This window comes from Zophobas morio, unplaced genomic scaffold (assembly GCF_036711695.1).
Source record: "Zophobas morio isolate AGI-343-1 ecotype UQ-CSIRO unplaced genomic scaffold, CSIRO_AGI_Zmor_V1 ptg000023l, whole genome shotgun sequence".
Taxonomy (NCBI): domain Eukaryota; kingdom Metazoa; phylum Arthropoda; class Insecta; order Coleoptera; family Tenebrionidae; genus Zophobas; species Zophobas morio.
Genome location: NW_026972128.1, coordinates 9,766,758 through 9,783,764, shown reverse-complemented (window position 1 = coordinate 9,783,764; position 17,007 = coordinate 9,766,758). Strand labels below are relative to the sequence as shown.

General features: G+C 34.7%; 1 protein-coding gene across 10 annotated transcripts in view; it reads right to left on the bottom strand.

Annotated features, from left to right (window-relative positions):
* Positions 1–4,574: 4,574 nt before the first annotated feature.
* The window catches only part of LOC135134734 (focal adhesion kinase 1), a 68,496-nt gene continuing 56,063 nt past the window's right edge, over positions 4,575–17,007 (bottom strand). For 3 of the 10 annotated variants that reach the window (XM_064063529.1, XM_064063527.1, XM_064063528.1), the window contains exons 3-15: positions 16,543–16,710; positions 14,365–15,004; positions 14,193–14,228; positions 13,998–14,111; positions 13,764–13,946; positions 13,304–13,714; positions 13,046–13,250; positions 8,558–8,691; positions 7,469–8,283; positions 7,044–7,211; positions 6,686–6,991; positions 5,697–6,028; positions 4,577–5,640 (exon numbers count right to left, since the gene is read on the bottom strand). In XM_064063529.1, the coding sequence (XP_063919599.1) occupies positions 5,325–5,640; positions 5,697–6,028; positions 6,686–6,991; positions 7,044–7,211; positions 7,469–8,283; positions 8,558–8,691; positions 13,046–13,250; positions 13,304–13,714; positions 13,764–13,946; positions 13,998–14,111; positions 14,193–14,228; positions 14,365–15,004; positions 16,543–16,710 (3,828 nt within the window). In that variant the 3' untranslated portion in view covers positions 4,577–5,324. Of the gene's footprint in view, positions 5,641–5,696; positions 6,029–6,685; positions 6,992–7,043; positions 7,212–7,468; positions 8,284–8,557; positions 8,692–13,045; positions 13,251–13,303; positions 13,715–13,763; positions 13,947–13,997; positions 14,112–14,192; positions 14,229–14,364; positions 15,005–16,542; positions 16,711–17,007 lie in introns of all 10 variants that reach the window. The other 7 variants (XM_064063521.1, XM_064063522.1, XM_064063524.1 and 4 more) reach the window with 6 other exon arrangements.

Below are 17,007 nucleotides of genomic sequence, written 5' to 3'. Positions count from 1 at the left end.
CATTATCAGCACAATGAACTTTTTAAATTAAAAGTAATTATGTGCGTGTATTAACTAGATGTAGCAGGGTTCTAAGAATGCTCATTCACATGAGAATAAGTATTTCTTTTTAGTTTCAGCTAGTGCTTGTGAGAGAACTCTATTGTGAGAAAGTTGAGCGTTTTACAATTGTAATCTAGTCAGCTTTCATTATTAAGCTCAAAAGTTATGAATTATTAAGGGTTAAGGTTATTTCGACAATACTTTCCTCGCCCTTGAAGTACAGTGCAATTAATTCGGCTTCTTTGAAAAAATACGAAATTTGATTTCGCGAAATTTTATTTACGATAATTTGTATACATAAAAAAGTAACTTAACCCTCGGGAAGTAAAAATATGAATGTTTGTATTTTTTTAGAGATTTTTGTAGAGCTTGTTTGCTGAATTCATTAATGTATCATATTTTAATCACTCATACTCCGCCACTGCCTTTGATTGAACGCATTATCTTACGAAAACACACTCTGGTCACTTGTTTACCATTGGTCTGGCACGGAGTGTCAGTCCGCACTTCTCCACCGAAAATAGGAAACGAAGACCTGCTTAAATAGTGCCACTACCGTTACTTCTAATATTTTATTGAGGTTATAGAAAAAGCTTTTATATTATTCACATACACGACTCAATTTAACGGTGAAGGTGTGTGATTTTTAATAATTAAAATTTATTTCCAACATCCTGTCTTATATACCGGGTGTGGAATCGTTTGTGAAACTAGGGATTTTACATGTAAAAACAGAAATTTGAAAATCAAAGACTTCAAATATGTATATATCTGAATTGCTACAGCGTATTGTCTATGGCAGAAGAAATGGTTTGGGCAAAGGAGCCCCATTTAAAATATATACTTTGTAGAAATCTAAGTCAGGATCATCTGGAGAAGTTTTTTAGTGGAATTAGGAAACGTACAGGTATGTAGAAAACTTGTGTATTCACGTATGTGTACCTGAGAGCATGAGTTAAAAAACCTTATAATTATAACGGTTTATGTAAATTATGTACTTCAATATTTGTCAAAATAGAATTAGTCTCTGAATACAGCATATTATTACTAATGAATAGCATAAAATTTTATTTGTAATATAGTATTTTTTTTTATATATAAAAATTTAATTTTAATGTAATTATTTTTTGTGCAAGAAATAATGACAATCCAACATGCCTAGAGTTCAGGAGTTTCTACCGAAAATGCATTGTTGGTAAAATTAGCCCCAATTTATTAGGAAATTGTCAAGTTATGCCAAGTGAAATGGACGAAGCAAATACTCCAAGAAATTCCAAATTCTCCTGTTGGAGACCCATTATCAGATGAATATTCAATTCATGTGGTAAATTACATTGCAGGTTTCTGTGCAAGGGACATTAAGAAAAAAATCCTTTGTGATGAGTGTGTTGATCTCATTGTGGAGACAGATCCTACTCGGAAAACAGGATTGGTTTTAGTTGAAGATAACCACAATGCTTTAACAACACCCTCCACATTAAGAAAAATGATTTGTCATCATGCGGAAAAATCATTGAAACAAGTGGGACTAAATGACAAAAATGTCATAACAAAACTTTTTATTACAACATTAAAAAGCATAGATTTTGATTTTTGTAAAAAGTATGATCACTTTTTTGAGGTAAATGAGATAACATCAGATGTTAGTGAATCTCATTTCAATACCTCAATCAAAACTATTTTAAAAAAATATTTAAGCCTACGTTTACGCCACTTATGTTTTTTAGAAACAGAACAAGAAAGGGGTGTAAACGTACGGCAGAAATTTCATAAATTAGTTTTGTTTAAGGGACAATCAAATATTTAAATTATAAGTATTTGTTTTCTTTAATCCTATATATATACATTTTCAGTGCTTTTTTCTATGTGCAATGTACAATCGGTGGACATACAAAATTGGAAGGTCATTTTTGTAGTTTATACGGTATAATTATAATGTATTTTCCTTAAGTCTCTATAAATATTGTATTTATCATTATACCTGCAAATACTGGTTCTAATTAAAAGATTGCAGTTCTAATGCCATCGTTATTATAATTCTTTTGCAAACTCACTATTTATATGAAGTCGATCGTATACGATTTTAAACTTCCCGCGGTTTCGATCACATCCAAAATGGCGACCAGTTAGCTTCAGCTTTGTCGTTCTATCGCCGGTCTATATATATTTGAAGTCTTTGTTGAAAATATTCTCTCCCCTAATTATTTTAGATCAACGCTAAATACAAAAGTTATACAGAATAAAAAACTATATCTAAACCATTCTTTATCTTTTGGTAACATCTTATGGTATCGAAATAAAAAGCAAAAAAAAATGGTTGAAAGTTATTTCGACAGAACTTCCCTCGTTCCTGAAGTACAATGAAACATCTCCAGCATTTGTGAGTTGAGTTTTTTCTTTACACAATTTTGTGGCAACATCACCAACATTTTTACAAGGGCATGTAGATCAACTTGGATTGGTGAAGTGTAATACTAAAAATAACAGTATTGTATTCCCAAAATTTTCTGGGAAACTGGAGTGAGCCGTTCCTGATTTAATCAATAAGATAAAGTGACTCATTCATCAATTTTTGAGCCACCTGTTTAAGTAAAACTAAAAAATATGAATGCAATGATAAATCACAAGTAAAATCTCATCATATTTTGCACATTTTGAATAAAATTTATTCGGCAAAATTTTAAGCTGACGTCATCAATTTTGTGGAGGAGATAAGCAAATATCTTTTAAGTAAAAATTTATTATGCTTATTATAACTTTAAAACAAAATGTTGCTTAATGATTTTGATTTTTTTTACAAAATTCTGGACGTTTCGGCTAAAAACTCAACACAGAGTCCTAAACCACACCAGTATCACAAAATACATTATAATAAATTTCGTGTTGTAAATCAATACACAAATGATTACCAAATTATTATTAAATTTTATTTATTTTATTATTACGAGTATATCGAGCCACATGAAATAAATTGCCAAAATTTGGACTATTTTTCTAAACACGACCAACATCTTTAAATAACTCGTAAACGCGAGAACAGGAAATTATAAAACAAAAAGTTGGAACGAATCGATCAGTAATGGAATTTAAATTAGGCAACACACATTTCACTTCCACCCTCACAGAGGTTACTTCTGTAGTTTTAAAGCTGATCAAAATTTTGGCGTCTCTATCAGCGACGTGACATTTAATTCTTACTGACGCCAATGTGGTCACATCCGCTCTTAACGAGCACTTAATTCGATGTGTATATATATTTTTTCTAATCTTATTTCATTTTTACGCCGCACCGTCTAGAAAAAATTACCAACCTGTTGATGTATAATGGGGTGACGCTTAAGGACCCATGTTGTAAATTTTTGTCACACGAATGTATGCACAGACAAACGAAGAGAATTTTCTGTGCTAAAAATTGAATCAATTATGAAACACGTTAATAAGACGTGATTGGTTTACATTCATATGTGGTAAAAGTGCTGACGTAACAAAGACGTGAAAATGATGTCATTCAATAATAAAATAATAATTTGCCAATTTGCTTAATTCATACATAATGCATCTCTGTTAATTTGTAACGAAAAGAAATTAAACAAAAAAATGGACCGTAAATTTTATAAAACGGAAAAACAGAACCTGAAATTTAGGCAAATCGGAAAATGGATCAAAAATGTACATATTGATACGCAGACCAGGCGGAAATCACTTTGTTGATGGTTGCACCACAATATTCCACATACAAAACTTTTATTTTCTTTTTTAAAATTTAAAATTGTAAAAATATGGAGAACAGAAGCTCATAATAAACAACTGTTACATTAAAAACAAATGTGTATCTACTAAGGTATTAAATATAAATGAACCTCTAGTCTTTTTTACTTTTGAACAAAATACTAGACTATAGTATTCCATTCCTGTTCTCACTTTTTCCGCTCTACGAAATATGGAGAGGATCTGCGTTTAATTCTCGTTCTCCTTATAAGACATTGGATTTTAGCGATTTTATGTTATGTATTATTGATCCTTTTGGCCCTTTCGTGATGATGGAGTCCCTTTTCTTACTATTACAGAGCATTGATTTTATTTGATGAATATGAGCTGATTTTGCTACCTGTTATTTTTTTGATTGCACTGCAACTACTATCCTTGTTGTATTTTATGACCACTTTCTTACTTTGCCCTACCTACTGTAATCTGTAATAATTTACTTTCTTAGGTTTATACCCATTAAAGATTGAACCCTATAAATGAAGGCGATGTAAATTCATTACCAATTACTTTTAAGTAATTCTTTTCTATTCATCACTTACTTTTTACTTTTCCCTGGTTAAAAAACAAAAAATGTGAAATTCTTACCAAAAGTGAAAAATCTTTTTTTTTTATAAATAAATAATACCTCGGACATTCACTATTTATTTTTATGACGCATCAAAACACAGTTGAAACTCTTATAACTTTATTGAAAAGCTGAAAAACAAAACAAATACAAATATACAAATAATACAACAAAATAATATACAAAAGTCATTTACCATAAAGGATTCACATCAAATCGTTTTTTACCAATACATATTTCCAATGTTATTAATATAATTTAATTATACTGTTCTCAAAATTTTCAATATCATAGCTATATTTTTTACAATCAATTATAAAATTTTACTTAAAAATTCATAGAAATGCCACTATTAAGCCTACAATTAAAATTAGATAAACTATGCAGTCTTTAAAAAAAGAATAATAAAAAACTAAAAATAATATACAAATTAATATAATTTAATTGGAGGGAGGGTACTGTTTTAAATATGAAGACGCACTTTTAAGCATCAATTACTTGTATGTAATACTGTGTGCAATGAAAGCCCTCTACGATAACAAGAAAAGGCTTCAAAAATGCATGATGGATAAAACAAGTTATACTATTTCTTCTTGTTGTAAGGTGTATTTAATAAACTAAATCTATAGCGAGATTTTCATAAACAATTTCTTCCTCCTCATATCACACTAGAAAACCATAAAAATCATATTTTTAATATGAAGTTTTATAAAAATATATCTCGATTTGAGCCACAAATATAAACCTACCTCGAAATGCAAGACTCCAAGACAGCAGTTGATTTAGTTTCACTTTAAAAGCGCATTAACCTAACTTGAGCTGAAGAAATGAATCGTACAAAAAATTTACTTTTCAATGATACAAGAAAAGAACACCATTCACAATAAATAACTTTGACCATGCTTATGAAAACCTGGCAAGCTACCTAGTCCATAATTTTATGATTAAACTAACTGTCAACTTGGTTTGTACTTAAATTAGAAGACGTGGCTGCTGATTGGACATAATTAGTATAAACCGGCAGGACACTACAAGAAACAGCGACAGGACTTGGTAAATTGGGATATGTCGATGCAGCTTCTGCTGCTTTAGGTACGTCTTGTTTTTCTTGAGGTTCGACCTCGGTCGACTCGGATTCAGGAATCGGGTCATCTACTTTAAACAAATGCTTATTAAACTGCGGATAACGCATCCTAATTGTGTCCACTACGTCTAGAAGATTCTTCGAATCCATCGCAAGCACATGCGCAGCAGCTAGCATTCCCCTGCAACACACTCGGCTCAGATAAAACATCCTCACCAGGATTTACGGCATATTTACTTTCTGTATTCATTATCTAGAGTAGTTTGACTATAATGCTGCGCCAGTTTCATGGCACTGACTAACTCGCCCATATCTTTAGAGAGAACTTTATGGGCCATTTCAACTTCTCTTTGAGCTGATGTTGGAAAAAAGTTCACTATTTCATCCACACTGGCTAAAAGTCCGCGTAACTCTAAACCTACTCTTCGCACTAAATCCAGATACTGATCAGCGTGCGACTGCTGAACTCCTTGGGAAAGAGACATCACAGCTTTGACTACTTGGGTTGTACAGTCGTAGACTTTGTCGTTTGTTCGGTCTAAATCAGCAGTGGGAGTCGGAGTTGCCATCTACAAAGAGGATACACTTTATGTGATATTAAATACTGCTTTTGTGTTCATTAGACCGTTTAATTAGGGTCTGTCTCGACAAGATTAAACCACAGTTTATTTCTATGCGATTAGAAATTATTTTACATTCCATACAAGTTCAAACAAATTGATTACAGTTCTGCTGCACATCACAACCATAGAAAAATATTATATTGATGGACAATTTTAAAAGTAGATTTTTACACCACTATAATACTATATAATTATTTGTCACATTTAACTTGTGAAAATTTTGAGAAGACGTCATCAAATTTTTGGTATAGATGATCGGGCAAACTTTGATTGGCATTTTATCATCTATATTCGATATTTTTAAAATACTCCTAAAATTTCACAATATGTTCTGTAGAGTCTGGAAATCATCTGTTTAATCAAATTACCAAGACGGAAACGAAAGCCTACTTTTTCATATTCTACGAGTTATGAAACGTCGACGCGAGAAATTTATTTGATTGTTAAATTGTCATCAAAACCAAGCTGTGTAATTACGTTGATATAAAAATTTAATCCTCTTACGGCCTGAGGTATAGAAAGATGCGGTTTTTTGCAGCTGCTACGCCCTCCGGAAATTTAATTCACAGTATATTGAAATGTGACACAAGTTTGATGCCTTACCTTTGGTTTTCCAGCATCCCCACTTTCTGATCCACTATTGGGTGTAAGGCTACGTTCAGTTTTGCCTACTGTCGTCATGGTATTAGTAATAGATCCTGAAGGCGAGTGACTCTTGCTACTACACTGAGAGCCCGTACTACTTTGTCGGCCATTTCCGCTAAACGACATATTAGCTAAACTACTCGACAACTGTTGTGTTGCCGTGCTGGAGTAATTGGGACTAGTGGGGAGTGAATTTAATGACTGAGAATTACTGTGAAGTGTATCGACCTCTGTTGAAGGTGTAGCAATACTTAAACGCTTCTTCTGAAAGCATGGAGACATAAAGAAATTTCTAGAACACGTAATTCGAAATTACCAAATTAGTTTCCGTCTCTGCCAACCATCGCGAATCTTCTTCTGATTCTTTCTGCTGTTGGCGCAGTCTTTCTTCCAAAACTTTATGATTAAAGTTAGACTGGTTAGTAAATCTAGCTTTATCTAAGAGGAGGTCTCCATAAAGAGACTGTTGAGGCGACGAACCCGCCTAAAAGTGAATTATTTAAAAACTCATCCCTCAAAATAATAAAACTATACGCAAAAAAAAAAATCAAAAAGGTGCAACATGCCGCTGCCTACAACAAAATTTAGAGAAAACTATTACAAAAACAACCGTGCATCATTATTTTAGTCATGCAATGCCATGCGTTAATACCAATAATAAACAAGAAACACAAAACTAAGGTTTCACTAAAACTAATAAAAACACACATCATTCGAAATCAAGCCATGCTTGACTCGAACCTGTTTTTGTTCTTGTAACTTGTTATCGACTGCCTTTTGTATGAAGAACGGCTGTTTATGGGCGCAACTTTTAACGTCGGCCCCCCCAAAATCATAAATACATTCTTCAAAGTGTTGCATCTCTTTAGATTTGTCAGAAAACTGGTAAACCACAGGATCTGGATGATAACTCGGGATAGAATCGGGATCGTAAATGATTTGCTGGGACTGCTTGTTGCGTTCCAGAGAGCCCATTTTGGGAGAAAAAGCCGCGGAGTTACTGTTTGCCCGCTCCAAAGAACCCATCTTGGGAGAACTACTTTTAGATTTTCGTTCGAGAGAACCCAGCTTCGGGCTGAACATTCCCGATTTGTCTAAGCTGCTATGCGAGCTGTGAATCAAGTGAGTGTTTCGCTCTAGAGAGTTCATGTTAGGCGAGATGTTCTCGCTATCGCTGACTTTGCGTTCGAGAGAGCCCATTTTCGGTGTGGTGCTTCCCGTGCTGGTTCTAGAGGGCGTTCTTTCGAGCGTGCCCAGTTTTTTCAAGTAGATCGCGTCGGGATGGCTCTCTGGAACCTCAGGATCGAGCTTCTTCAAATTCTGGATGGGAATAGGGCATGTTTTAAGGATCGGTTCGTGAACATCTTCCACTTTTTCGAAATCTACGGCTACTGTATTAAATACCGATGCTGGTGTCGTGTACGCCGCTGGACTCAGACCCCGTGTTTCGTTCTCTTTCATTAGATGAGCCAGCACTTCCGGATTTTGCGCTACAATATAGGTCTGAGGTCCTGGAGCCATTGTTTCTAAGGATGCCAAAGAAGTTGAGTCAACAGCTGCAATATAACAACGAAGTCGCTATGTAATAACCACGTTTCCTTCGAATTTAATTTCAACAAAGAAATTACATTCAAGAAGTTTGGAAAGAAAAGTGCTCTAACTTTATTCCACGACACGAACAAACAATACAAAACACAAACTTTATTCAACTTTTGTAAAGATAAAAACATCATACAAAGCCGTGTACGCCTCCTTTTTGAAATTAGTAAAGTGCTTGCTATGGCTACACTGAGATATTTAAAATTACGGGGATAGTTTGCATCGATTTACCTTGCATTGGGTACCGCGAGGGCTTTGGCGGTGGAGGAAAATCGTCGTTGGGACCCCAGGACATGGCAGCCACTCTTCGATTTTCTCGGCGAAGTGTTTCCTGTACTGCTGATCTTTCTTCTAGTAATATTTCGCTAAAAATCAATTATAGTTTACCTTGTGTTTCAAATGACGAGTACTTGAGTTGTACAAATTTTTGCGGAACTTCGAGGTATAATTACATACAACCCATTAAAAACTTAGATCAAGGATACGTTTTTGACTTATTATCACGATTCCTGTCATAAACACAGGAAACTAAGAGCGGTCTACTACTCCTCCAAAGAATGCATAGACCTGGTGGTGTGGTTAAGTTACGTTATACCAATAGCCGATAAAATCACACATAAGGACAATGCCCTATGAACTCAAGATAATAAAGGTGTCGGCAATGAGCACCGCATACCAACTCCACTAATGGTATTTCCAGAGATAACGATGAAGTATAATCTTGTTTCAGGAATCACTAACAATTACGGTCCTTGTTTCAACGACCAGATACCTTTTCGAGAACGAAGTATCTGATGTTTGATACGTCCATGGCAGTTAAAAGCGAATATGGACATTCAGATTCTAAACGCAACTCTTCACTCACGAGAGACCAGCCTATAAGTTTCAAACGTCGAGAATGGAAGATTAAATGATTTTTTAACTTAGGACAACAATCTTTTTGCGGCAAAAATGTACCAGCTCTTTCGACATCGACTCTCTCTAACTGTAACCAGTGTGTCCTACCAGCACAAGTTTACCTAAAGTCAACGCTGTGTTTAAACTAGGAACCACAGAACATGACAAACCGTGGATCCACGTTCCAAACGAAACGAAATTATCAACCTTCTACTATAATCTCTCCTAGTTTGTACGATATACAAATAGTACCCCAAGTTCACTAGCAAACGCTCTGGACTAATGCGAATACTTAGTCTGAGATAGAGGACACGCCCTACCTACACTTCAACAACTTAATGATGGCGTAAAGCAGCGAACCTATCCTCAAGTAAACTGAATTCGATTATGATGCGAGCTGCCACGTCTTCGGAGCAGCGCTTTTTCAGAAAAAAAAAAACACGATAAAATACTTGTGGAGTATCCTCGTTTCTGATTGACACAATCCAAGATGAACTGCACACGAAAGACAGACCCCAGTACTTGTATGGAATGTAGAAAAGTTTTATGATATCTAAGTGCAGTTCTTGTTTTTACATCCACAGATCATTAATCTTTCTGTGGACGACTTTCTGCTAGACATTACAACTGTAATCGGAAATCCGCACTGAGTATCTCGTATTATCATCCTAATAAGAATCAATAAGAAAAGATTCTCCACTAGGTCGAGCAAATTTATTTGCTGCCACAGAGACCATACTGCTAGTTATCCAAGGAAATTAGGAAAGACCTTATATATACTGCCCGTTCTCCCAAGTGAACTCCATGAAAGATTCTAGGATAATATAATAATAATAATAAATTCGTCATATCTTTAAATTTTAAAAGAGTTAATTTGTAACCAAATTTAGATCTTTTGCGGGTACTTTTGGTGTCGCATCTCTTTGGGTCAGGGGTCAACGACTGAAGGTTTCATAAACACGGACGCACACCCCTAGACCGGCAGTTATTCAGGCCAACAATATTGGCCCTCTTTAAGCGACCATGTGCGCACCGAGCCGGGTTTGAGGACTCTTACACCATCCTCAGTTTCAATCCACCTTTATCGATCATTCTACAACAAGATCTTGAATCAACGAAATTTATCAATACATCTGTCGTTATTTTAAATGATGAAGTGTCTCTAAGCGCTCCTCACTGCTTCCTTGGTTCGATGCTGGTGTCACTGTTTTTCTAAGGCCAGGCGTGGAAAGCACGTCACTCACTCGCAAAGTCATGTTTTAATTTTTTTTTTGATAACTTGAGTATCCGACTCGAAGGACCAGTGTTTAAATACCCGTTTAGGGTCTGTAATAAAACAACGAAAAATTGATAACTTTTCGTGGTTCAAAATTTGGTTATTTCGACAGGACTTCCTTCGTCCTTGACGTACAGTCGAACAAATCTCGCTTCTAGCAAAAATTAAAAAAAATGATTTTGGGAACTCTTTTTGTGACAACCTATGTACATTAAAGCAAATATAGAAACACCAGAAATAGTGCAATGTGATTTGACACCCTATATATGTTTTGTGTTTGTCTACGACATCCAACTTTTTTTAATGACACTCTATAGGTATATTTTTTGGGGATTCTTGTAGAGCTTGTTTTTCTGAATTCATTAATGTGTCATACTTTAATCACCCATACTCCACAACCATCTATGATTCGAACGCATTATGTTACGAAAATAGACTCCGTTAACTTGTTTATATTTGGTCTGAACTGCACTTGTTCCCTACTTATGATAAGAAACGAATTAATAATTGCTGTAAAAATATGTACGCATTGATAAAGGGCAAAGATATGCCTATATTTCTAGTGAGTTTTGCTATTTGAAAATGTTATGAAAAACTCATGGAACCACTTGCCGCGTTCGTAAATGTCTACAATGTAACTATGGATTTTGTATTGACTGAGTAATACCATAATTTTCGTGTTGCCTTATTATAAAATTTAGTAATTTAGAATAAATATTTACGGAAAAAACTAACGAACATTATGTTGGCAACAAGGTGTCAAATGTCAAGTCTGTTAATTCAAATACAATATGAATAATTTAGGATACCAATTCTGAATTTACTTCAAAGGTAATTTAAAAAATATTATTATACACCCAAATAACGAGTTTCAATGAGGAATAAACTGCAGCTTTGGAACCATAGTCTAGACGTTCTAGGTATTTAATTATATTAAATGTTACTTACCTTATTTTAATAATTAATATAATTAGTTGTAAAATTCACTACTTTTGTAAGTTGCATTAAACGTTAATATTTTGAAATCATTCAAACCATTTTGACAGAATAAAGTCAGACTAGGGTAGCCAACACGGTGTCATAAAATTACCCAACCTCCTACGAATTTATCAGAGTTTTTCGTAAATTTCATCACAAATTTATACACAAATCGTGTTTTCGCATATATTAGTATAAACGATTGCTGGACAATTTTGATTTTTTGCAAAAATTTGGATGGCTCTGGGAAATTTTCAAGACGGATTCATAAACAAGTACATAAAATTGAATTCCTACTTGCTATGAATTTTGGGGGATGGCATCACACTGTTGGTAGGGATGATTGAGTAAATTCTGGTTAGCGTTTTCCATCTATGCGATATTCCTAACAAACAAATAGCTTAGCTTACGCTTTGAAGTAAAAAGGTGCGCTGAAACCAAGGGCCATTAAACCTGACCCGGTCCACACAGGGTACCTTCAAGAGGGCGAATATTTTTGTCCTGCACAAGGGCTCTGCAGCTATTCTTTCCAAGGGATAAGCGTACGGTCAAAGTGGACAAACCCTTTATTGACTGAAATTAGTCTGGAAACCCCACCCAAAAAACCCGTACTTGTCTGCTTTAAATAAATTCTACCGTGATATGTAAACAGACTCTTTGTAAATAAACTGTTATTCTGAGTTAGTATTAAAAAAATATATTTTTAGGTGATTGAACGTAATTTCCACCGCGGAGAAAATACAGAAGAACAGACATCATTAAGTCGTAAACAAAGAGTGTACACTGTAATAAATAACACGTTAGTGATAATATACACTGCTGTTTTCATTTTTTTTTGTTTTTTTTAAGTTGAATGGAAATAAAAAACGATTCATTTAAAGTGCAAAGCGCTGGATTTTGTTCTAATAATTCATTTCTGCACAACTTTCGTTAGTATCATAACCGTCAATGAAGATTTCTTACTCACTTCGAAAAACTCGTTGTAAAGCAATATTTGTTAGTAACATCGAGAAATAAAATAAAAAAAGCTGACACTTTTATAACAGTGTAGAATTTTTAAATTTAAGATGAACACTTAATGCTAACGTTGAAATACAATATAATAAATTAAAAACTAACTTTCAATTCAAGTGCCAATTTTTCCAGGTTCTGTATAATTTTTTCTGGCGCCCTTTAATAATGAATTAAAAACATTGTTCCATTTAATATTTTGTTTAAGTTTCTGCAAATAACAGTTTTATTACCTGTGGTTCTTACTATATAAATCCGTGAAGATATGATCGAAAATGCCGACGCCTATTGCAACCGATCGCAAAAAAATCTTATATTTAATCCCTTACTTTATATTGAACTTACTTGAAGAAAAAGTAGGCAAAAAACTTCGTCCCTCTCAACGAATACACATAAGACGCAATTAACTGTGACGAGACCATGACGACCAATGTTGCTGTATGCATTATGATAAGATTAATAAACAACAAAGATTTTGCAAACTTGACCTAGTATAAGCGTTTTTAAGTCGAAGTCTCGCAAAAGTTTGTAATATGAGTTGACACTAATGTACTTACTTTAGCAATTCTTTAACCTCCTTAAAACTCGGCCTTTTACTAGGTTCGTATGACCAACATTGCGACATCAATGAGTACAACCTTGGAGGACAGTTTGGAGGCAGAGCTAATCGTTCTCCGTTTTCGATTTTCGTCAAAACTTCGTTATTTTTAACTCCTTGGAATGGTTTCACACCTAACATTAATATCTCCCACATACACACACCTGAAATAACAACGAATACACATTAAGGTGCCTTCAATACCAAACAATATTACCAAACATCCAGACATCACTCGCTGTAGTAAAGCGTCGAAAGTTTATACTCTCAGGGCTCATCCATTTAATGGGTAGCTTCCCTTTTGAAGCTTTGTAGTAGCTTTGATCGTCGCTCATTGAGCGAGACAATCCAAAATCGGCTAATTTAACGCAAGTATGCGAACTCACTAGTACGTTTCTAGCTGCTATATCTCTATGTACAAATTTCTTAGATTCTAAATAACTTAAAGCTGTAGAAAGCTGGAATGCATAGAGTAATAAAGTCGCCAAATCAAGTTCGTCTTTGTTGTTTTGCAAATATGCTCGTAGTTCTCCCAGTTTTGCCAACTCCATCACGATCCACACCGGGCTCTGGGAGCACACCCCGATGAGTTTGATGATGTGTTGATGGTCAAATTTCTGCATTATATCTGGAATTTGAAATGAGTAACGAAGAGCGTGATAAGAAAATGTACATACAAGCTTCCTCCAGAAATTTTTCTGTTGTGTTTAAATCAGCCTCTCTTTTACAAGTCTTCACAGCCACGGGTACAAGGTTACCGTCTTTAGACTTAAAGGTTCCTTTGTGGACGTCCCCAAACTGTCCTTCACCTAATATTTCTCCCAGATGAATCTGATCCCGTTGTAACTCGTAACTTTTGGCTGGAATGTGACAATGTACACACTGAGCACCCACTGTTTACTTTTACTCACTTGCAGGTGTCGAATAATCGCCTTCTTCATCCACAATTTCGGCATAATCTTCTGAAAGCATAGTTCCGGTTGTATTATCAGAATTTCTACTTTTATGTTTGGAAGGATGTGAATCTGGAAACAGAAAATGTTCGTCATGATTCATATTTTTCTAGGTTAAGGGTATCTACATAGCTCCTAGAATCTAATACTAACCTTTACAAGGACAAGGAAACTGTTTCCAAACAGTGGCTTGTAAAATAAAAGCAATAGTTACAAAACAAGAGGAACAACTAACGACGACACGCTACATATTTTACTACACTATTACATTCCGTTGATAACAATCTGAATAAACATGAGATAATGACGTCTCTTATTTACCTACCTTTTTTATTCCAAATAGAAGTTTGACTTCCCGAGTGTAGCCTACAGTACCCATCTATTAAATCCGCAAGACTTTCGGATGTTTCTAGATTAGGACAGGTAAAAAATAAAATCTCTTGTGCACCAGCTACTCGAAGCTGCAACGTTGCTTTATTGTGCTCCTCGCAATCACTGACTAGGGTTTGAATGGCTTGGATCTGATCGAAATTAGCTATCTTTGTCGTACTCGACGTCTGTACATTAGTGTAAGAAATTCCAAGATCTGGTCCAATGACTAATTCGACAGGAACTGACCAGCTGCTTCCTAAATCTACCCGGAACCTCTCTTGGTCGAATTTATAATACAGCATCAACGTTTCTAAAAATTTGAACATACATTCTATATCCGTCATATTAACGTATTTTTTGAACTGGCTCTGGATGCTCTTTCGCAACGATTTCGGTTTCATTGTACTTAAAATTCGATTAGGGATGAATCTATTCATTCCGATTTCGCGTTCTAAGTATTCAAAGTTTGACTTTTTGTCCAGGGGATTGGGAAACGTCTCTTTGAAGTATCTACGTATTTCTAAACAGCACAGTTGCACTACAACGTCTTGTTCTATTCGTATGTTGCAATCAGAGAGGTAGTCGTTTTTCACCTTAAAAAAAAAAACAATTTTCGGATAAATTGAGCGTCAGTATGAAACATTTCATTGATTTGTCGTTAACACGCAAATTAGAGCAGAAACGTGGGTAACGATGCAATTAAAAAATGAAAAATGTAAGCTCGGGCATGGCAATTACAACGGAATAATTACCGTCCACTTCCAAATTGCAAAAAATAAGTAGATCGTACGTCTCTTTTAGTTTTAATGGAGAAATTTTCAAGGAAGTATAATGAGAACAATGAAGAAGTCGTTACAAAGACGCAAAAACCAGAACGCGGATCGTAATTTCCGAGGCAAAAGTTGGCATGTGACTACGTTATGAGCAGTGACGGCTCTATAAGGGGATGTATAAGTATTTCTAAGACGAGAGATTATTCACTAAAGAAATTTAAAAATGCTACAAACTAGTATAGTAAGATTTAAGTTAAATGCAAACCTAGAAAATTTCAAATTGGAAAACAGATGAAACTTAAACACATAAACACAAACTATATACAGTAAACCCTCGTTAACACGAACCCGTCGGGACCATGATCTTGACCAATTCGTGTTAACCGAATTCGCCATAACCGAAAATCACTTTTTGACATTTTAACACAAATATAACAAAAACAACTTATTTAAGCTGAATTTTCTTCGTATTAGATTTCTAACAATACATAACCAAATTTTGAACATAATAATACTAGTACTACATACATATAAAATTTCATGGATCAATTTTCCTAAACAACTTTGTGAAAAAATTTGACGCAAATGATCCCAACACTATTTTTTTTTTTATTTGAGATCGGGTTTTCAGAATGGTGGACTATGTAGATTTTGGAATGGTGAACTTTTAGCTACTGCAGTTTGCATTTTCGTTTTAATATTAATGGATTTTTGGCCCCGTTTTGGTTTTTGCTATGCCATTTTGGACGTTAGCACATTGAACAATAAGAACGAACTGATTACAACTCGGTAAACCACACAGAGACATACTTTTGCGTTGTGCTTACTAGATACCCACTAAGATAAAGTAAATCGTATTTGAGCACGATGCAAAGAGTTTGCACTTTTTGTTCGCGTTAACCGAGTGATTTTATATGAGAATTATAACTTGGGGCCGAAAAAGTTGTTCGAGTTTCGTATTAACCGAATTTCGTGTAAACCGAATAAAGTTGCATTCGTTTTATAAGTGGACTGTTTGGGCCTTCTCTTCCAGTTCGTAATAACGAGGTGTTTGTCTTAACCGAGTTCGAAGTAACGAGGGTTTACTGTATTTTCAACTTTTGCCGTAAAAAATGGATCTCGAGAATTTGAAAATATTGGACTATATAACAAAGCCCCGTCACCGAGCAATAATAATTTTGGTTTTTTTTAATTACGTTGAAAACGTGCAAGTATAAACAGATCCAATGCTACTACTGCTCACTACAAGGCCGACAATGATCTCGAGTAGGAAGAAAATGTTGCAAGCATTACACAATAGTCACGCACTCGTAAATAATATATAGATTTATAAAAATAGTCGAATGCCTTCTAATTACCTGGTCGTAATAATAATGAAACGTGACCTTGTCTTTATCACATAAATCTTGAAGACTAGTCGGTAAATATCGAATCCTGAGGTCATATCTCCACTCCGAGTTCGGATGCTTCGCTAAATACTTCTCCTGAACTTGCTTCATCGTCAAATCCTGATGTAACCAATAAACCTGTCACAGAAAGCAGCCTGAGTTGCTTTGATATTTTGAGCCCACATACCAATACAGATGATGGACGGTTTAGGAGAAACTATCTGGATTAAAATCGAGAGTGGTTTGCATTGTTTTAGTAGTTGGTGTCGCTAGCGGAGCTAATACCTTTTACAACGGGAAATATTCATTAAATTAATAGTTTTGCTTGTTATTATTGTTGTTAGAAAAGAATTCACTCCAAAACGTTTTGTTAAATATTTTGGTTAAAATTTTTATTATTGTTGAAATGGTATAATCTAGTGGTGAATGAAACTG